This window comes from Corythoichthys intestinalis, chromosome 14 (genome assembly GCF_030265065.1).
Source record: "Corythoichthys intestinalis isolate RoL2023-P3 chromosome 14, ASM3026506v1, whole genome shotgun sequence".
Lineage (NCBI taxonomy): Eukaryota > Metazoa > Chordata > Actinopteri > Syngnathiformes > Syngnathidae > Corythoichthys > Corythoichthys intestinalis.
The window spans coordinates 30,639,614-30,662,295 of NC_080408.1; the positions used below are offsets into that span (position 1 = coordinate 30,639,614).

Here is a 22,682-nt window from a genome sequence, read left to right on the forward strand (position 1 = left end):
GACAGCTGTGGGGCGGGTGGTGTGGGCGTTACACAGGGCACAGTGCACGTGCGGTTGCCACTTCACGTGCACGACCCTTCGGTAGCTCCAACTCGGGTTCCCGCTTCCAGAGGTGGCGGCTCGGATGTGAGCGGAACGCGACAGGAATGCCGGGAGGGAAAAAAGAGGAGCAGGCGGGGGGTGGAGGGGCAGAGCGGCCTCTTATAGGGACAAGAGGGGGTCACTTTGGGGAGAGTGAGCACACAGGGGCCCTCTACACGCTCCGGAACTGGACCAGCACCATGCGCGCCGACGGCTGATGCCACACAAAGTCCTCACCAACGCCAACTGTTGACCGCAGTCCCTCCTCAAAAGGTAAGGCCGCCTTCAAAACCATGTTTACATTTTTCTTGTTTTACCTGAACAGAATTCGGAGGTGGGGGGCAAGAGGGGTTCACCCCCAAATAAGGACAGTCAATGAATGAAAATGCACTTGATGTCAATATTTATGACAAACTGGGCACCTCTGACAAATTCCATTATTTAAATTTATAAACCATTGGGCATTTGGATCAACCACAAAGTTTTTATCTATCAAAAACCCAATGGGGAGAGCAATATTTCAGAAGTGAAAAAAAGTCTATTTGACTAATGGTAAGTGTGCAAAATTATACAGGTGCATAAATTGCCAAAATAGCGCCTACTAGTCATTTTGTATGACTTAGAATTACTTTCTCTATTTAGGTATTTCAGACCATTCCTCTTAGTAAAATATCTTCAGTTACATTTGATGGTTTCTACACTACAGATCATTCCACACATTTTCAGTGATATTCAGGCCTGCAGACTGGAATGGCCACCCTAGAAATTGCACTTGCTCCTTTGTATTACGGGTAGATTTTGAGCAATTTTGTTCTGTATTGTTGAAATATCTAGCCCTTGTGTAACGTTGTAACTGTTCTATTTAAAACATTATTCTCAAGAAACTGTTGGTATTGAGTGGACTACGTGGAACCCTCATTTTTAACAAGATTCTGGACTGTCCCTCATTTTTAACAAGATTCTGGACTGTGCTGGCCACACTGCCCTGCAGCATGATGTAGAACAAATTTTACTGTGGCTAGCAAGTGCTTGTTCTTTCATCACCATGCATAACACCCCTTGTTATCACTAAGTGCTGTCACTCAATCTTTGTTGCATCAGTCCACAATACCTTGTTCCAAAATGAAGCTGCCTTATCCAAATGTGCTTTTGCATACCTCAAACGAGTCTGTGGCAGAAAAAGATTTCTCTGCATTACTCGCCTGTACAGCTTCCCTTTATGGAATGTGCACTGAATTATTGAATGATGCTAAATGACACTATAGGCAGCAAAATTATTTTGTTGTTCTTTGGTGGTGGTCCATGGCCTGTCTATGACCATTCGCACCATCCTTCACATTGGTACCACTACTATTTCTCTTGAACTGCTATGTCTGGCCTTAATAAAAATTATGTTTGTTGTCTTCCATTTTTTATCATGTTCCTCGCAGTGGAAACTGACAGATGCAATGTCAGAACCATGCTGTTGAACAATCTTTTCATTCAGGTAATCTGATATCTGTTTTAAGGCTCCCGTGTTGTCACTCTTAGCTGGTGAGTCAAAGAGAAGCACAACATGCAATCAGTCACCTTAAATAAATTCCTCAAGATACATGCATCTTTCTATAAGGTTCAAGCCTTGATTACATGCCAATTTTGGTTTCCAATTAACTAGTGCTAATAACAGACAGGTATTCAAATCAACAAAATAACAAGAGTGCCCAAATTTTTGCACCTGTGTAGTTTTTTTGGGATGCATATTGCGCATGTTCCGTTAGGCTGATAAACCGAGTATGAAATATTGCTTTCTGTCCATTGTTTTTTTTTTTTTTTGATATAACAGAATGAAGTTGCTGATCCAAACACCTTTCTCATTTAAAAAGGAGAATAATGGAAATTATCAGGGGTGTCCAAACTCGTTCATACGTAAAAATTAGTGCTGTCAAAATTATCGCGTTAACGGGCGTTAATTAATTTTTAAAAATTAATCACGTTAAAATATTTGACACAATTAACGCAGATGCCCCACACAGACAGATATAAATGACGGTACAGTGAAACGCTCACTTGTTGTGTTTTATGGAGTTTTGTCGCCCTCTGCTGGCGCTTAGGTGCAACTGATTTTATAGGCTTCAGCAACCATGAGCATTGTGTAAGTAATTATTGACATCAACAATGGCGGGCTACTAGTTAATTTTTTGATTGAAAATTTTACAAATTTCATTACAACAAAATATTAAGAGGGGTTTTAATATAAAATTTCTATAAATTGTACTAACATTTTTCTTTTAAGAACTACAAGTCTTTCTATCCATGGATCGCTTTAACAGAATGTTAATAATGTTAATGCCATCTTGTTGATTTATTGTTGTAATAAACAAATACAGTCCTTATGTACTGTATGTTGAATGTATATATCCATCTTGTGTCTTATTTTTCCATTCCAACAATAATTTACAGAAAAATATGGCATGTTTCATAGATGGTTTGAATTGCGATTAGTTGCGATTAATTACGATTAATTAATTTTTAAGCTGTAATTAACTCGATTAAAAATTTTAATCGTTTGACAGCCCTAGTAAAAATACAAATCAGTTTTTGAAAATGGGCAATGTTATTTTTAAAAACATGGTCACTCTACTACTACTAGTATTATTAATAGCAATTAGAACGCTGCAATCAGTTGTTAAAATATTAATATAAAATTGTTTATAGTGTTTAAAATGCTATAACTGATAAATTTATTAAATGCATTAATTCAGTAAATGATTACTGTGATATAATATTTAAAATATTGTCATTTTATAATTTACATCACCAATATATTGTTTATTTTTTCCCCCTGCTCTGCTTTAGAATTAACCATGCCACACTGACTTATAAACAAAGCAAACATTTACGAGAGGCTTTTTGATGTGAATGCACTGAAATGCTCTCACTGACTTGTTTCACTTAGTTTCTCTCAAAAATGGATTCAGCCCTCTTGAACATGCTACTGAGATGCTCCCATTTCATACACTGAAACGCTTTACTCACAGTACTGATTTTATTTCCCTCTACAAACTATAGAAATGCTTCTGAAAGGCTCTCACATTTATTGAAATGCCCTATAAAATATATAAAACCAGTACTGTAAAGCTTTCATGCACAACTGAAACAAACCAGCAAAACACTGTTACAAACATTACCGAACTCACATTAATAACATGCTCCGACACAATAATTCAATACTTTTTTCCACACAGTACTAAAATGTGTCACTTTAACACTGTTTTAAGACTTTAGCATATGATGAAATTCCCTAACATACTGTATATTAAAGCAACAATAGGTTACTTTTCAACCCTTAGAAAATATTTTCATAACATTTGTGTTAAAATGTCGACTTACAAAAAGTTGAAAGACATCTCTTTTTTACCTCGAGGGGGGTCTGTATCGCTTTCAACGACACTAATTAACTTTGAGAAGGGTGGCAGGAACAAAAAAAAAACTACAAATGTGCCGACTGCTTTACGGCATACGTTACATCCCCCTTTTCCCATTCATTATAAAGATGAAAGTCGATGCCAGCACTTTCGCGCGAATTCTGTAATGATGGCAGAGCAACAAAAGAGACAAAATGTTTTGTCTGAGGAGGAAAACAGGAAGGGGACCAGGATAGACAGAATAAACATCAGCCCAGCTTTCACTCGCTGTCGTGACCCCCCCGAACTCGTTAGCGCTGAGGAGTTCGGGTGGGATGGGGGTTTAGACACACTAAGCCACATGGTTGCTAACCATCATATGCTATTGTTTAGCCACAACTGGATTCATTATCTTATTACTTTTCATCCTTCACACAGCCGCTGGAAACAGAATGTCTAATCCATCTGCAGGTGACCGCGAGATTGAATTTTGATTGATTGATTGATGATTTTACGACACTTTGCGGGTGTGCGCTGGTCCTCATGGCAAACGCAGTGCTGATCCTCATGTGAAACGCAGTCTTCCTTAAAGCAAAACAGAACCGCTTTGTCCACCGGCGTCGCTAAAATCGACCAAAACTGAAAAACTACCAAGTGTTTCTTTAAATGCATATACCGTACACACTATTAAATTGTACACACTATTAAAAACAAATTCAAAATGAACTTTGACCACCCTACTCCTACCCCTGGCTAACTTGCAACCTCGAGGCAACAGTAAGTCTGCCATTAATCAATGTAATTAATCAGCCCTGAAACAAACAAACAAAAACAAAATTAATTCAATTCATTTCAATTTTATTTGTATAGCCCTATATTCCAACAAGGTTGTCTCAAAGGGCTTTGCAGAGGCAATATGATACACAGTCAGAAACAGTAGATGAATTAATAAAGTTCAAGTCCTGGGCATCCCCATCCTTAGACCCTCCATGTCAGCAAGGAAAAACTCCAAAAACCCTTTGGGAAAAATGAGAAACCTTGGGGAGAACCACAGTCAGTAGAGATCCACTACCAGCACTAACAGGCCATAGATGCACCAGGCAACGAGGACGTCCATCCAGCCAGGGTCAGGATAGTTAGGAGGCTGCGGCTGAAAAATGGCCCCTCCCCAAATTAAAAATGGTGCCCAGCGATTGATGTCTATACATAACTAGAATATACCTATAAAACGTATTCTGATCCATCAATAAATAATGAAGGAGTAGCAATTTTCGTGTGTTTTCTCCAAGATGAAAATGTACAGGAACATTAAATGAGCATCAGTCACGAATAATAGGTCCGCAGACATTGCCGTCTACTGGGAAACTCTCACGCTACAGTAGGCTGCTCTCTACTGGCTAATAATTCCGCTATTAATTAATCAGCTCTGATACAAAAAACCCAACAAAAATTGGGTTCCAAGGATCAATAGATACTGGCCCTTGCAACATACAGTGGGGCAAATAAGTATTTATTCAACCACTAATTGTGCAAGTTGTCCCACTTGAAAATATTAGAGTGGCCTGTAATTGTCAACATGGGTAAACCTCAACCATGAGAGACAGAATGTGGAAAAAAAACTCAGAAAATCACATTGTTTGATTTTTAAATAATTTATTTGCAAATCATGGTGGAAAATAAGTATTTGGTCGATATCAAAAGTTCATCTCAATACTTTGTTATGTACCCTTTGTTGGCAATAACGGAGGCCAAACGTTTTCTGTAACTCTTCACAAGCTTTTCACACACTGTTGCTGGTATTTTGGCCCATTCCTCCATGCAGATCTCCTCCAGAGCAGTGATGTTTTGGGGCTGTCGTTGGGCAACACGGACTTTCAACTCCCTCCGCAGATTTTCTATGGGGTTGAGACCTGGAGACTGGCTAGGCCACTCCAGGACCTTGAAATGCTTCTTACGAAGCCACTCCTTTGTTGCCCTGGCTGTGTGTTTGGGATCATTGCCATGCTGAAAGACCCAGCCACGTCTTGTCTTCAATGCCCTTGCTGATGGAAGGATATTTTCACTCAAAATCTCTCGATATATGGCTCCATTTATTCTTTCCTTTACACAGATCAGTTGTCCTGGTCCCTTTGCAGAAAAACAGCCCCAAAGCATGATGTTTCCACCCCCATGCTTAACAGTGGGTGTGGTGCAATTCAGTATTCTTTTTCCTCCAAACAAGAAAACCTGTGTTTCTACCAAAAAGTTCTATTTTGGTTTCATCTGACCCAAACACATTCTCCCAGTCCTCTTCTGGATCATCCAAATGCTCTCTAGCAAACCGCAGACGGGCCTGGACGTGTACTTTCTTCAGCAGGGGGACACGTCTGGCAGTGCAGGATCTGAGTCCCTGGCGGCGCGTTGTGTTACTGATAGTAGCCTTTGTTACTGTGGTCCCAGCTCTCTGTAGGTCATTCACTAGGTCATAACCTGTGGTTCTGGGATTTTTGCTCCCTGTTCTTGTTATCATTTTGATGCCACGGGGTGAGGAGGGAGTTAAAAGTCCGTGTTGCGCAACGACAGCCCCAAAACATCACTGCTCTAGAGGAGATCTGCATGGAGGAATGGGCCAAAATACCAGCAACAGTGTGTGAAAAGCTCCTGAAGAGTTACAGAAAACGTTTGGCCTCTGTTATTGCCAACAAAGGGTACACAACAAAGTATTGAGATGAACTTTTGGTATAGACCAAATACATATTTTCCACCATGATTTGCAATTAAATTCTTTAAAAATCAAACAATGTGATTTCCTGTTTTTTTTTTTTCCCCCCCCACATTCTGTCTCTCATGGTTGAGGTTAACCCATGTTGACAATTACAGGCCTCTCTAATATTTTCAAGTGGGAGAACTTGCACAATTAGTGGTTGACTAAATACTTATTTGCCCCACTGTAGCTATCAAGTTTTAAGATGTTTGGTTCACGATTGACAGAGGAGTAGGACTTTAGTGTCCATAAGAACAACAACAACCAGAGGGGTGATTTGACAGGCATTCAGCCTGTAGTACAGTAAGTGAGAACTAAAAACTCTAAAAACTCTTGCTCAATTCTGTTTTTTTCCCCTCATCCTACTGAATTGACACATAATTTATTTTTTTTATTGACACATAATTTATTTTTTTTAGTCACACACAACACTGAATCATAATCAAATGATACGCTCTCTCACGCATGACAGAGAGGCTCGTTCAACCACAGCAGAAACGTTCTTTTCCCCACAGTTGTACCGAACACTTAAATGTTCTCATTTCCACAATCTGTAAAGCACTCGTACATGCAGCAATGCCATATGATATCATTAAACACTTATGTGGTGCTGAATTTAGTTTTTATACTACTGAACTGTTAACATTTATATCCTCTCTTACCTGCTATTTGATCACACGCATAATTTTCTGAGACACACTACGGAAACTTTCACCCACACAACAGAAACACCCTCACACGCACTACATAAAGGCCCAAAACTCATTGCAGTTTTGCCCCGTTGGTCTGATACAGATACCACTAAAAAGCCTCACACATCATATTGAAATGTGTGTGTGCTGCTGTGTCGGCGTGTAGTGCAGCTGGCTCATGGAGGTCGATCACTCCTCTCCGCGGAATACTAACGAAGGCCTTTTGTCGCGCCACTCTCGCTTTCTTTACACACACTCACAAGTTTGCTTTCAGTCAAAACTACACACACACAAGCATAAGTTTGCCTACAGTCACTCGCACACAATTTCACGTGTAATAGCTTGCCTACACACACAGACACACACACACAGAGGGATGCTTTTTGTCAATGGCATCTTTTGTGTCTTTCATGTGTGAGCCAAACAAAGCATTCCTGTGTGGTTGGAGGAGAGGAGGCACAAGTTGGAAAGGAGGGAGTGAGGAACAGAGGAAAAAGAGGGAGAGAAAGATGGATGGATGCAAGGGAGGGTGGTGGAAGTGCAGCTTTTGTTCTCCGGGGGTTCAAGAAGGAAAAAGTTTGAATTGGGGCTTTGGATGAGTTGCATCGCGAAGCAAGCAAGTTCGGCGAGTGGCGACGTTACCATGGAGATGGAATACATCCTGCTGGGGAGGTCGGTCCCAATATGATTGGACGCGTGTGAGTGTGCGTGTGCGCAGACTTTTCAATGGTGTCATTGTGAGTGTGAAACTTTTGAGGGTCTCGGCCCCCCGTGTTCACGCTCCCCAAAAAAGGTGATGTAATTAAAGCCGATTGGTTATGTCATCCGTCGCAGTTGCCGGGCGGCCAAAGCTGTTTTTTCTCCTCATGTAATGTTTGTCCATTCACACAGTGAAATGACCAATGCAACACACATTTGTCTATTTAAATACACAAACAGGACAACAACATGTTTCGTCCATTCAGACAATAACAATCAAAGTAATTAGTCGTATTTTTTTGGCCACAATGGCACGACTAATGTAAATGTTTGTCCATTCAGATACACACACACACTGGATGCAATATTTTTGGTCATTTACACAGAAACAGAACAAAATGAAAACCATTCGGTTGCCAGTTCACACAATTGCAAAACTAAGAGGAACACATTTGTCCATTCACATGCTTATATACGTAGGTTGTCGTCATGTTTTATCCTGAAGCACAACAGGCCAGCCATTGGACCAGATTGAAGTAGCCTTTCATACAGTGATGTTTGATGTTTGTCCATTCACATATGACCAATAATGTACTGGATACTTACTTTAAATGACACAGATAATGTACACATTAGTGTATTCAAGAAAAAAAAAATGTAAACAATGGTCTATCCAATTACAAAATGACCTAACTCAGTGGTTCTTAACTAGGGTTTGTTGAGTAAACCTCAGGGGTTTGGTGAAGGTTAAGAAACGCAGAGCTCTATTTTGTATGCTGACTAAATCTAGGCAAAGTGGCGTTTTAGACCAGGCTTTGGAATGGTTTGCCCTCATTTTACAGGCTTTATTCCATTTCTTTCAGCTGCTAGCCCTCTATCTAATGGGAGGAGAAATCGGTTTGCTCAGTGGATGGTTGACTGACACTTTGTATGAGGAAGTATAACAGACATTCAGACAACCTGAACTGCATAGATAATTTAAAAACAACAAAACAAAAAACAAAAAAAAAAGCTTCATTTTACGCCATGAATAGCATGTGATGCAAGGATGCGGCAATAAAATGAGAATGTAGAAAAGAAAACAAAACTAAAAAAAGAAACAAATGAAATGAGTTTCATTTTCCAACGTGAAAATCAACAGCAAAAGGCAAAATTGTTTGTGGTAAATTTGAAGTCTAGAAGAAATTTGAACAGGAAAGTGGGGCAAATAAGTATTTAGTCAACCACTAATTGTGCAAGTTCTCCCACTTGAAAATATTAGAGAGGCCTGTAATTGTCAACGTGGGTAAACCTCAACCATGAGAGACAGAATGTGGGAACCCCCCCCAGAAAATCACATTGATTTCTTATTTGTACTTCATGGTGGAAAATAAGTATTTGGTCAATACCAAAAGTTCATCTCAATACTTTGTTATGTACCCTTTGTTGGCAATAATGGAGGCCAAGAGTTTTCTGTAACTCTTCACAAGCTTTTTACACACTGTTGCTGGTATTTTGGCCCATTCCTGTTTGGGATCATTGTCATGCTGAAAGACCCTGCCACGTCTCATCTTCAATGCCCTTGCTGAAAGAAGATTTTCACTCAAAATCTCTCGATACATGGCCCCATTCATTCTTTCCTTTACACAGATCAGTTGTCCTGGTCCCTTTGCAGAAAAACAGCCCCAAAGCATGATGTTTCCACCCCCATGCTTCACAGTGGGTATGGTGTTCTTCGGATGCAATTCAGTATTGGTTCTCCTCCAAACACGAGAACCTGTGTTTCTACCAAAAAGTTCTATTTTGGTTTCATCTGACCATAACACGTTCTCCCAGTCCTCTTCTGGATCATCCAAATGCTCTCTAGCGAACCGCAGACGGGCCTGGACGTATACTGGCTTCAGGAAGGGGACACGTCTGGCAGTACAGGATTTGAGTCCCTGGCGGCGCATTGTGTTACTGATAGTAACCTTTGTTACTGTGGTCCCAGCTCTCTGTACGTAATTAACTAGGTCCCCCCCGTGTGGTTCTGGGATTTTTGCTCACCGTTCTTGTTATCATTTTGACGCCATGGGGTGAGATCTTGCATGGAGCCCCAGATCGAGGGAGATTATCAGTGGTCTTGTATGTCTTCCATTTTCTAATAATTGCTCCCACAGTTAATTTCTTTACACCAAGCATTTTACCTATTGCAGATTCAGTCTTCCCAGCCTGGTGCAGGTCTACAATTTTGTCTCTGGTGTCCTTCGACAGCTCTTTGGTCTTGGCCATAGTGGAGTTTGGAGTGTGACTGACAGTGGACAGGTGTATTTTATACCGATAATGAGTTAAAACAGGTGCCATTAATAAGTAACAAGTGGAGCCTCGTTAAACCTCGTTAGAAGAAGTTATACCTCTTTGACAGCCAGAAATCTTGCTTGTTTTTTGGTGACCAAATACTTATTTTCCACTCTAATTTGGAAATAAATTCTTTAAAAATTAATCAATGGGATTTTGTGGGTTTTTTTCCACATTCTTTCTCTAATGGTTTAGGTTTACCCATTTTGACAATTACAGGCCTCTGTAATCTTTTCAAGTAGGAGAACTTGCACAATTGGTGGTTGACTAAATACTTATTTGCCCCACTGTAGATGTTAGCTTGCTCGGTTTTGAATTAGTAAAAAAATGGCTTTATTATGAAATTCCGAAGGGTTCGGTGAATGCACCTGTGAAACTCATGGGGTTCGGTACCTTTAGCAAGGTGAAGAACCACTGACCTAACTATTGTAATACATGGTTTTGTCCATTCACTCAAAAGCAGAATGTAAACAAGTCTGCGTATGAACACAAAAAAATGTTAACATGTGTCCTTTTACATACACACAACCTCAATATCTTCATCCCTACACATCCATGAGTAGTGCGATTAAATGTGTTTGCCCTTTCACTTCTACACAATAACTAGTGATGGCTGATTGTGTTTCCGGATGGAAGCATCCGTGCAGAAGACTTAACATTTGGCACCTGTCCTATCAAACTCTTCCAGTCGTCTCTAGTTTCCAGTCAGAGACTGTTCTTTGTGGCCCAAATGCCAATCCGCTGAGACCCATCAGACAAGAACCTTCAGTGTATTCACCCTTAGCCATTCTCAGTGTTTGTCTTTTAATGCATCACAACTTCTCTTTCTCTTCCTTCTCTTCCTTCCCCGCTATCTCCTCTTTTTGTCCATCGTCTCCTCCCCACCGGGATCGGCGATCGGTTGGACGTAAGTCAGCGTGTCTAATGGCTCCTAGTACAGTCAAGCGTTTGTGTGCCTCTGCGTGGGGAAGCTATGCTTGGCAACGTTATCATAAAGCCATAAAACTAACAGCTCAAGCAACAATGGAGAACTTTCTGACGTCACATTTCCTGAATTAAGCGAGCGGGTGCATGCATTAAAAAAATCTGCCTTTGATACCTGCTACACTTTGCTTCATGAACCTTTTCAAGCATGGCTATTGTGGGTAGACCCATAAAAAAAGTCTCAAGAACCCATTCGGCCTGGGAAGTCTGCCGTCTCTGTTTGAAGAGGTCATTTTACAGGGAAAAAAGTCTTTGTAATTTATCATTTATTATTGTTTGTCTTGTATAAAAGGTTGAAATTTGGTAGCAAGTCAAACAATGTTGAGGAGAAATGTGTCTTGGCATCATGTATGTCATGTGTGAGAGAAACAAAGCATTCTTGGGTGGATGGAGGACTGATATGTGGAGAGTACAAGGTTAAAAAATTGAAAGCTATAGAATAAAATCTCAGAGATGATTGGCATTGAAGAGATTGTGGATACGAGCCAAATCAGTTGGAAAATATGGCAGAGTTCATGTGTCTTTTCAAGCACTGCTTCTTGAAACATTTTGTTTTGTGATGCCAAATAAAGCTGGCTTTGAAGGCCGAATTCAGCCACGGCATAAAACGAATGTTAGAAAAATTATCTCTGGCTATCTGTCATGTATACACATTTGAAATTATTGGCAATCAGACAAAAAGCAACGCTGAAAATGGCTTTTGAAACTAATTTGGCAGAGTTTCTGTGTCTTTTGGAGCATTGCATCATGAAACCTTTGCATGGGTATACTCATGATAGACATGCCCACCAAAATTTTTTAATCAAAAGTTTTGAAATGAAACTGGGTCCACGGGGTGAATTTTTCCCAAAATTATCACTTGGGTTATATACTCAGTATTCTATGTCAACTGGTCATCAAAGTCATCAAACATTGTCACCAAGCTGCAAAATACTGGTTATTTGCCACTGCCTGTTTGTTTTGTATACATGATTTGAATTTGGGGGTAATTTAGCAAAATGTCGTGGAATCAATCTTTGAAAGACCCCAGGCAATGACCAAAATGAGTCTTAAGAACTTAAAACTGATTCTTCATACCAAGATGGAAAACTTCATGTGACTTTTCATGCACGGTTTCTTGAGACTTAATGCTGGTCCACTCAGATTAGGCATGCCTAGCACATTTTGTGTTTCTAAAATGGGCACACTTCAGGGGTTGCATTTTCATAAAATTACAGAGGGCGCTATTGAGACAAAATCTGGGGTTCATTCCTATGTTGTTTACAAATTGTCAATTTACACCAAGATGTAGGAAGACCTCGATTTACGGACGGGTTCCGTTCCTAGGCTTGTGACGTAGCCCGAATTTCCGCGCAGGAACAAGGCATTTTTTACGCTACTTTTTAACGTTGGTCTGAACGCAGCATAAGGCTTTACAAATATTTGTCAGTGTATCCCATTTCTTCAATCTTTTTATGATGTTCAGCTATGTTTTCATGGTAATTGCCTTTCTTTTGGCTTGAACAGCCTTGCGAGAAGAAAAAGGAGGGCATATAGGCAAGTGTACTATTTGTGCACAAACATTGTCAAGCACTATGCACTAGCTAAGCAGAATGTCTATGGTACTGGGGACAAAATGACGGACGAGGTAGGTGCCCCGTAAAGTCGAAATGTCGTAGGTCAGTTACGTCGTAACCCGAGGACTTCCCGTACTTGAGTTGGCGGGAGAATGAAAAGGAAACCAATTTAAGTAAGACTCTAATTGATTGGGTTGTTTTCTTCTCCAGATGACGTCTGCCACCCCACCCTCCTCTCGTAGCTCCTCCCCCCAGAAGGTGTGCCATTCCCAGACCCAGACAGACGTCTTGAAACCCCTTCTAGGTGGCGGCCTTTCCCCCGCCAGCGGCACTCTGAGGAAGCGGCGGCGAGTGCTGTCTAAAGATGGCCGCAGCAACATTCGCATCGAGCACGTTAGTGGGCGGGGCTCTCTGTACATGCGAGACCTGTGGACCACCTTTGTGGACATGCAGTGGCGCTACAAGTTCTTCCTCTTCACCGCCACCTTTGCCGGGACCTGGTTCTTGTTTGGAGTGCTGTGGTATCTCCTTGCACTGGTGCATGGAGACCTGCTTGGTAAGGAAGCATGATGAGAAAATATCTGCTCTCGGAATTTGTTGTTTTCATCAGCGGCGGTAATAATAATAGGTCTGTGACTTGATTTACAAACAACACATCCTGGTATTGAGAAACTTGCCATGGTTCCAGTAAATGTGCTCCAATTTGGAGCAGTGTGTCAGTCATGAAACATCTCAAGATGACACTTAGCTACAGTCAAGATAGTGAATTATACTGTGGAATTCACCTGTGGAACACAATGAATAATTGTACGCCTAGTTCAGTTAGAGAAATAGTCAATTGATTATTTTAAGAGGTATTTAGGGGTATTTTTCTTACAATTTTCCCAGAACAAAGTATTTTTTGCTGGACAAAATCACAATCTTGTAAGAATTTCATTATGTTTTGTGAGAAAGTAGTCACTTACATGTAGAGGTGGGTAGAGTAGCCAAATATTTTACTCAGTAAGAGTACCGTTACTTAAAAAATAATATTACTCAAGTAAAAGTAGTCATCCAAAAAATGTACTCAAGTACAAGTAAACAAAATGGTGAAAAGAATACTCAAGTAATGAATAACATTATGAATAACTTCTAATGATGTTTTGTTTTTGTTTTAAACAATGGTATTTTTCTTCTTAGTTCAAGTTATCTGTATGAACTGTTATAATTATACTGTTCTATATAGGGCTGTCAAACGATTAAAGTTTTTAATCAAGTTAATTACAGCTTAAAAATTAATCGCAATTCAAACGATCGATAAAATATGCCATATTTTTCTGTATATTATTGTTGGAATGGAAAGATAAGACACAAGATGGATATATACATTCAACATACGGTACATAAGTACTGTATTTGTATATTATCTGTATTTGTAAATTTGTTTATTATAACAATAAATCAACAAGATGGCATTAACACTATTAACATTCTGTTAAAGCGATCCATGGATAGAAAGACTTGTAGTACTTAAAAGATAAATGTTAGTACAAGTTATAGAAATTTTATATTAAAACCCCTCTTAATGTTTTCGTTTTAATAAAATTTTTAAAATTTTCAATCAAAAAATAAACTAGTAGCCCGCCATTGTTGATGTCAATAATTACAGAATGCTCGTGGGTGCTGAAGCCCATAGAATCAGTCACACCCAAGCGCCAGCAGAGGGTGACAAAACTCCAAAAAACACAAGCAACAAGTGGACATTGCATTGAGCTGTCATTTTAATCTGTTTGAGCGGGGCATGTGCGTTAATTTTGTCAAATATTTTAACGTGATTAATTAAAAAAATTAATTACCGCCCGTTAACGCAATAATTTCGACAGCCCTAGTTCTATAACATATTACATAACCACATTAAGCAAAAGGGAGGGGGGGGTCCATTAAATTCCGGAGAGAGAAAAAAATAAAGCATTATTCGTCCAAAGAGCATGAGTGCCCTCTAGTGGAGAAAACATATTTCCTATTATGAAACTGAATAGGTCATATCTCTGGTTTTCTGTGGTCAATCTGTGCCTAATAAAAACTGGGAGATTAAAATCCCTGCTTTCGAGTCATGTTGACAGCAACACTGTGACAAATATCTATTTTTTTTACGGTGCTTTAAAGACACTACGTGATTGAACAGGCCAGCGTCATCACAGAACGGCAAGCTTGAGTCCGATTGGTATAATCGACTCATGGATTATTGTTGCGACATATCGTTGGTGAAACTGGTGGTGCCACTGTTGGAATCTCTGGCAAAAAAAAAAAAAAAATCAAATTTTTGAATGAAGAGGAAAAATGTAACGACTAGTGTAGCCCAAAGTAGCGGAGTATGAGTAGTGTTTCTTCTTCACACATCTACTCAAGTAAAAGTAAAAAGTATGGCTTAGTAAAACTACTCCTAGAAGTACATTTTTCTCAAAAAGTTACAGAAATTAATGTAACGGCGTAAATGTAACGCGTTACTACCCACCTCTGATCATATGTTAACAAAATAATACCCACCTCTGATCATATGTTAACAAAATAATATTCTTTTTTTAATCTAAAGCATAGTGAAAGTAATTTATAATCTCATTATAGTCACATTTTCATTTTTTGGATGTACTGATACTATAATATAGACATTTTTCTAACAAAGAATCACATCTAGACAATTAATACCACAAAGCTTTTCCAGGTTAAAATTTTGTTCCGCTTAATTTTGTTTCATTGAAAAAAGTTGTAATCCCCTAAAATAGAGGTTTTTATGTTTATTTTAAAATGTTTGTAAAAGTGTTTGGAATTTATGTGAGTAAAAAAATTATTCTATAATAATGATTAAACCAAAAATCATTGTAGAAACATTTTAAAGTTAACGCTAACAAATGACATAAAACATCATTGATGAGCTAACAAATAAAATTGGAGTTGTGTAATAATAATCCCTGAAGCTATGGATATTTGTACACAAACTGTGGGACAACATATGGACAGTAATTTGCCATTCTATTTTGCCTCATGAAAACATGGTAATTTTACTGAGGGGGCTGTGGGGGCTGGAAATAGATGATATGCAATTTCATTCACTTCAACGGGAAAATATTTAGGATACAGGATAAATGCAATTATTAAGGCACCACTAATGTATACATCGTGTCTCCCACTGGTTGCATTTTGGCTGTGTCGTTGCAGAGTTTGAGCCACCGTCCAACCACACTCCCTGCGTGATGCAGGTGCAGACGTTGACGGGCGCCTTCCTCTTCTCGTTGGAGTCGCAGACAACCATCGGCTATGGCTTCCGCTGCATCACCGAAGAGTGTCCTGTTGCCATAGTGCTGCTCATCATCCAACTGCTCATCACCACGCTCATGGAGATTTTCATAACCGGAACCTTCCTGGCTAAGGTATAGGCTTTGCTACTGCACTCCATGTCTGCAAATGATGGAGTGGGGCAAAAGATGTTGAATCTCATTGACATCAATCACAAATTTCTCAAATCTCCAAAATTACTTTTTGAACTAAATCAATGTAACCTTTCCCCTCATAAAACAGTACTTCATCCACGTAATTATGAGACCACCTTACCCACAAATTCCGTAAACCTAACCTAAAGGGGAATACAACTATTTTTTTTCTCATTATCTTGGTATACTAACACATTTTTTTGACATGACAAAATCAACTCCAACAAAAGAAAGATTCACTCATAACTTGTTCCCCCTTCCCCCCCAAGAATCTATTGAGACTGAAATTCGTAATGACAAAAATTTAAATTTTAACCCTCACAAATTGTGACTAATGAAACTCCATTTTAGGAATTTGATGACATTTGTTTAAAAAACAGAAAAACATTTTGCTATATTTTCAAACTTTTTACATTTTTTTAAATCCAACTGTTTTAATCATGTTTTTTTCTAATTTTATTTTCGTAATATTTAAATTTCTCACATCCCGTACAAACGACTTAAATACATACTGTACATATATACATGTATTTTTTTCATTCTGTTTCTCACTCAAGCTCTTCTCACTCATGCTACCTTTTTTTTTATTTATTTATTTTTTTAAGAAACTATTTTTACCATATGACTTTCAAAAAGAAAATGTGCGTGTGCGCGCGTGTGTGTTGTGTGTGTAGGGGGGCAACTTTATCCCACAGAGAGGTATGAATTTGTGAATTTTGAAGGAGAGCCACATTAAAAAAGAAAAAAAATCTCTTGATTACAACTTTTTAAATGTAATTATGTTTCACTCGCCAGAAAGAGGTGTAAAATCTGAAATGTCTTTTTCATCCCAAAATACATTTTTCATATAAAATATTATCTCAGTGCCCCTCTATTATGATTACCTTCCCTAAAAAAAACATGCAATTTTGTGACATTAAAAACAAAGAACATTGTGTTCTATTGTTTCAGCTTTTTTCAAATGATGTGGACAATTTTTTATTGTAATGAAATTTTCATTTTGATCTTGACTGATATCAAATAAAGCCTCCAAAACCATATCACTATCCATGACATCATTTGAGCTACAATGTACTGTATTTGGATTTGTGAGAGTATTAAAAAACGGAAACAAGTAGGGATGTCCCGATCCGATCACGTAATCGGAAATCGGGCCGATCGCACCATTCTTTTTACTTTTCCTAATTTCCTCACATACTAAATGCCAAATCCTAACTACTTAAGAACATAAGATGTATATTAAAACTGATGTAAACATTTACTTTTTGTTGTGTTTTTTAATAATAAAGATATAAGTAACATACATTCAGAAAAATAAGTACAAATGACTTATATTATGCAGAGTGAAATGGAATATATTTTGAAGATCGCGCAAACATTGACTTTTTAAAATTAATAGGAAATGAATAAGTAGCCTAACAGAAATGAACAAATATAAGTCCAAAGTGCACATTTAGAGCTAAGATGTTCTGAACCTCCCCATCAGAGCAAATAAAACTAATGATAAATAAGCCTCCTTAACTCTTGCTTTGCTCTTAAAGATTTGATCCATTCTCTGTTGCATTGCCCTTATTATTTTTTTTGTCGCAACAATTCAACAAACTTTTTTTTTTGCTGTTTCAGAAAACATGCACATTTGAACCAATCAGAGCTAACTATCTCTGGTGATCACATGTCAGTATATCAGCCAATTGAATGGATAAATGAGTCCAGGCATTTTGCTTTGCATTCACACATTGACGTGACTCGTCATCGTCAGACTCAGATAACTGCAGCAACTGAGGAAACCTCCATGCCGTCCGTGGAAAAAAATAAATAATAAATATCGGTGGAAACGGATTACGCTACACAAGCACTTTATTGTGCTTGTTGTTAACACTTGTGTATGTAAATCTGATATTAGTAGATCGTTTTCTTCTTGAAGATGAAATGGATGTGTGGCAGCTTTGCATTTTTTTTTTTTTTTTTTTTACATAGCGTTTTGACAGTTGCCGTCATATTGTCGGAATCAAAGCACTGTATACCGGAACAGGATTCCGCCCCTGAATCTTATACTGGAACTGCGTTCCTGACCGTTCTGGCCCACTTTCACCCCTGAATATATCGCAAACCCCCCAAAAATCGCAATGATAATTTTCCCCCCAATATCGTTCTGGCCTAATTTAAATATACATATTAGGGCTGTCAAAATTATCGCGTTAACGGGCGTTAATTAATTTTTGAATTAATCACGTTAAAATATTTGACGCAATGTCCCGCTCAGACAGATTTAAATGACAGTACAGTGAAACGCTCACTTGTTGTTATGGATTTTTGCCGCCCTCTGCTGGCGCTTGGGTGCGACTGATTTTATAGGCTTCAGCACCCATCAGCATTGTGTAAGTAATTATTGACATCAACAATGGCGGGCTACTAGTTCATTTTTTGATTGAAAATTTTACAAATTTTATTAAAACGAAAACATTAAGAGGGGTTTTAATATAAAATTTCTATAACTTGTACTAACATTTTTCTTTTAAGAACTACAAGTCTTTCTATCCATGGATCGCTTTAACAGAATGTTAATAATGTTAATGCCATCTTGTTGATTTATTGTTATAATCAGGGGTGCACATATTTTTTTTGCCCAGGTTCTCAGAGGAGGACCTGGAGATGTGACTTGGTCCTCATTGAGCTTGAGAGCCGACCCGCCTGATGCGATAACATTATGACAAGCTTTAGTTAGAGCCAAATACCTTTTATTAATTATATTAACAATTAATGCCTGATTAACATCAACTGGCACAACAAAATTGCCATTACTTTGAAGTGAAATGTAAAGAAATAAACATAAAAGCAGTACTAATTCAAAATAAAGGGCATTATGCGGCTCCCACATTAACTCCAAGCCTTTGTAAAAGTGGGATGTACTCCTCCTCATGACAGCTCATTGAACGTGCATGTTTAGCTTTGTGAAATGCGAGCAAAAACACGTTTGTCAGTGCATGGCGCTGCTCTTCATTAACTTTATTCCGCCACTTGTCCATAGGGCGAGTGAGGTGCTGCCTGACATCGATAGTTTGCTTGCATGCTCTGTTTTTTTTCGTGCATTTCAAAGTTTGGATGGCTGAAATTCTTGGACCCAACATAAAATGCGCTGCCGTTATCAGCGATTCTCACGGCAAATTTTGTACCACATATCCGTGCGAGCATCATTTGCTTCTAGCTATGGTACCTCCTACAGCCACTTTTCAGCAAAAGTCCTTTTTTCGGTAGCTCCGGTGACGTCTCTGTCGTCTGTCTGTCCTTTGACGGGGGTGGGGGAACACGGAAATAATTACTCAGTGGGGCCTGTCTCCGACATTTTGAGAAGTGATTATCTCGTGTCCGCCGCAAATACAGTGGTCAGCCATCGGTACGCAAAAGCGTATGGAAACCGTTGAGGGCCAGCGCGTTTGTATACGTCCAGTACGCATGCGCGCATGCGGACCACTTATGTGCACCCCTGGTTATAATAAACAAATACAGTCCTTATGTAGCGTATGTTGAATGTATATACCCATCTTGTGTCTTATCTTTCCATTCCAACAATAATTTACAGAAAAATATGGCATGTTTTATAGATAGTTTGAATTGCGATTAATTGCGATTAATTAATTTTTAAGCTGTAATTAACTCGATTAAAAATTTTAATCGTTTGACAGCCCTAATATATATATATACACACACACATATATATATATATATGTATATATCAAAATTATCGCGTTAACGGGCGTTAATTAATTTTTAAAATTAATCACGTTAAAATATTTGACGTAATTAACGCACTCCCCCCGCTCAGACAGATTTAAGTACAATGAATTAATTAATTAATTGTGTTTTATGGAGTTTTGACGCCCTCTGCTGGCGCTTGGGTGCGACTGATTTTATAGACTTCAGCACCAATGAGCATTGTGTAAGTAATTATTGACATCAACAATGGCGGGCTACTAGTTTATTCTTTGATTGAAAATTTTACAAATTTTATTAAAACGAAAACATTAAGAGGGGTTTTAATATAAAATTTCTATAACTTGTACTAACATTTTTCTTTTGAGAACTACAAGTCTTTCTATCCATGAATCGCTTTAACAGAATGTTAATAATGTTAATGCCATCTTGTTGATTTATTGTTATAATAAACAAATAGTCCTTATGTACTGTATTTTGAATGTAAATATCCATCTTGTGTCTTATCTTTCCATTCCAACAATAATTTACAGAAAAATATGGCATATATTATAGATGGTTTGAATTGCGATTAATTGCGATTAATTACAATTAGTTAATTTTTAAGCTGTAATTAACCTGATTAAATTTTTTTTTTCGTTTGACAGCCCTAATACACATAAGTATTTTTTTATTTTTAAGGGCTAAAAAGTTGCCTGTTGTTTCTTCAAGTTTGGTGACTGTATTTCCTGCAGGTCTTAACAGAAAATGAAACTATTCATGCCAAGGACGTAGGTTTGGTTTCAACATTGGTGGGACGATATAACAGCATAACCTGCATGTCCAATTTTTGCTGTGGCCGGGACATTAATAAGACAAAACAGATTGGATGAACGGGGGTCAGGGCTACGTTTCTCACGAATATGAACCTAATTAATTGATAGGCTAAATGATAAATGCAAAATAAATCTGTATTGATTTATGCTAAATTTCATGTATATAGTTTCAGGTAATACACGGTTCAATTAAAACCTTTGTTTTCAAAAACTACCAAAGAAATGTTTTTGAAAACATGCAGAATAAATGTCTGGATTTTATTAGCAAATTTGTATTGCAATAATTGATTATAGATTATATTAACATACACAATAAATACACACTTGTTAATAATCTAACTAATCTAATAAAATCTATACAAATCTAACTATCCGGGAATGCAAATAATAAACATTTGTCTTAAGACCACTCAACATTATCTCTCTCAATAAATACCGTAAATATAGCTGACAAAAACTTCTTCGTCCGGATATTTAAAACATAGTCTTCCTTAAGGTAAAACACTACTGCTTTTGTCCATCAGCACAGCTAAACTCAACAAAAAATGAAAACTTTTTACCTCGACTATCATTAATACATAATTATCTGAAAAAATGTCTGCATAGGCTGCAAATAAAAATATTTTTGATAATGTAAAAAATAAATCCAGTCAGTTTAAAGAAAAATGCAACTCATCAGCGAATTAAACATTTGTTTGAGGGGAGAAAATCGACCAGCACATTCTGCAAGTGAAAAAACGGTAAATGTAAGTCTGAAAATGATGAAAAATAATTCGTTTCATAATGGTAGAGTTAGTTCTATCCCTATTACATATAGGAATTAGGGCGGTCAAATGATTAGAAATTTTAATCGAGTTAATTAAAGCTTAAAAATTAATCGTAATTAATCACAATTAATCGCAATTCAAACCATCTATAAAATATGCCATATTTTTCTGTAAATTATATATATATTCTGTAAAATAAATTGTTGGAATGGAAAGATAAGACACAAGATGGATATATACATTCAACATACAGTACATAAGGACTGTATTTGTTTATTATAACAATAAATCAACAAGATGGCATTAACATTATTAACATTCTGTTAAAGCGGTCCATGGATAGAAAGACTTGTAGTTCTTAAGAGATAAATATTAGTTCAAGTTATAGAAATTTTATATTAAAACCCCTCTTAATGTTTTCGTTTTAATACAATATGTAAAATTTTCAATCAAAAAATAAACTAGTAGCCCGCCATTGTTGATGTCAATAATTACTTACGCAATGCTCATGGGTGCTGAAGCCTATAAAATCAGTCGCACCCAAGCGCCAGCAGAGGGCGGCAAAACTCCATAAAACACAACAAGTGGGCATTTCACTCTACTGTCATTTAAATCTGTCTGAGCGGGACATGTGCGATAATTGCGTCAAATATTTTAACGTGATTAATTTAAAAAATTAATTACAGCCCGTTAACGCGATCATTTTGACAGCCCTAATAGGAATACAATCTAAATTACCTATATAACTGAAGGCATTATATAATGAAAATAAAATGAAATGCATTTTATGAAAATGAAGATGGCCAGTGTTTCAAGGCACTTTTGTCCACATTTTCCAGCAATGTAAATGGTAATTGTAAATGGTGTTATACATATATAGAGCGCTTTTCCACCTTTCAAGGCGCTCAAAGCGCTTTACACTATCTCGCCATCCACCTACTGGTGACGCAGCACCAGGAGTGGACGTTTAACTTGGTTCTATCTTTATGTCTTAGCACAGCCACCTAAACTATGCATTCCGGGTGCAGACCAACCTCAAAGGGCTTTATTTGAGAAAGGTGCATAGTATATTTACTATTTTGTTGTCTTGCTGTTACTCAAACTTCATATATAACTTGCAAAATATAGGAAAAAGAATTTTGTTTAAAGTGATTGTCTACCTGTGGATTTAAATGTCAAGTTTGCCTGATTAAAGAACATTTTGAGCTTCAATTTAAGTGGTTATATTTGCTTCCCCAAACTAAATTTAGATTTAATTGTGTGAAGTTCTGATGTGATTCAGCAATTGTAAATAAGATGCAACGATTGTACTGTAGTTTCGTAATTCTGACTGGTCTACACACTGGTCTGTAGATATGTCTACTTTGGAGGATTTATTAAAAGATGGGATTGGGGAGAAAAGAGTTAAAAAGTAGCATAATAATTCAGAAATGTAATGGCATTGCCAAAAGATACAACAATATTTACT

General features: G+C 37.8%; 1 protein-coding gene across 1 annotated transcript in view; it reads left to right on the forward strand.

Annotated features, from left to right (window-relative positions):
• Positions 1 to 229: 229 nt before the first annotated feature.
• Positions 230 to 22,682, forward strand: part of LOC130929619 (ATP-sensitive inward rectifier potassium channel 10-like) — a 33,717-nt gene continuing 11,264 nt past the window's right edge. Inside the window, exons 1-3 of the mRNA XM_057856939.1 lie at positions 230 to 354; positions 12,665 to 13,010; positions 15,650 to 15,861. Of these exons, the coding sequence (XP_057712922.1) occupies positions 12,665 to 13,010; positions 15,650 to 15,861 (558 nt within the window). The 5' untranslated portion in view covers positions 230 to 354. The remainder of the gene's footprint in view (positions 355 to 12,664; positions 13,011 to 15,649; positions 15,862 to 22,682) is intronic.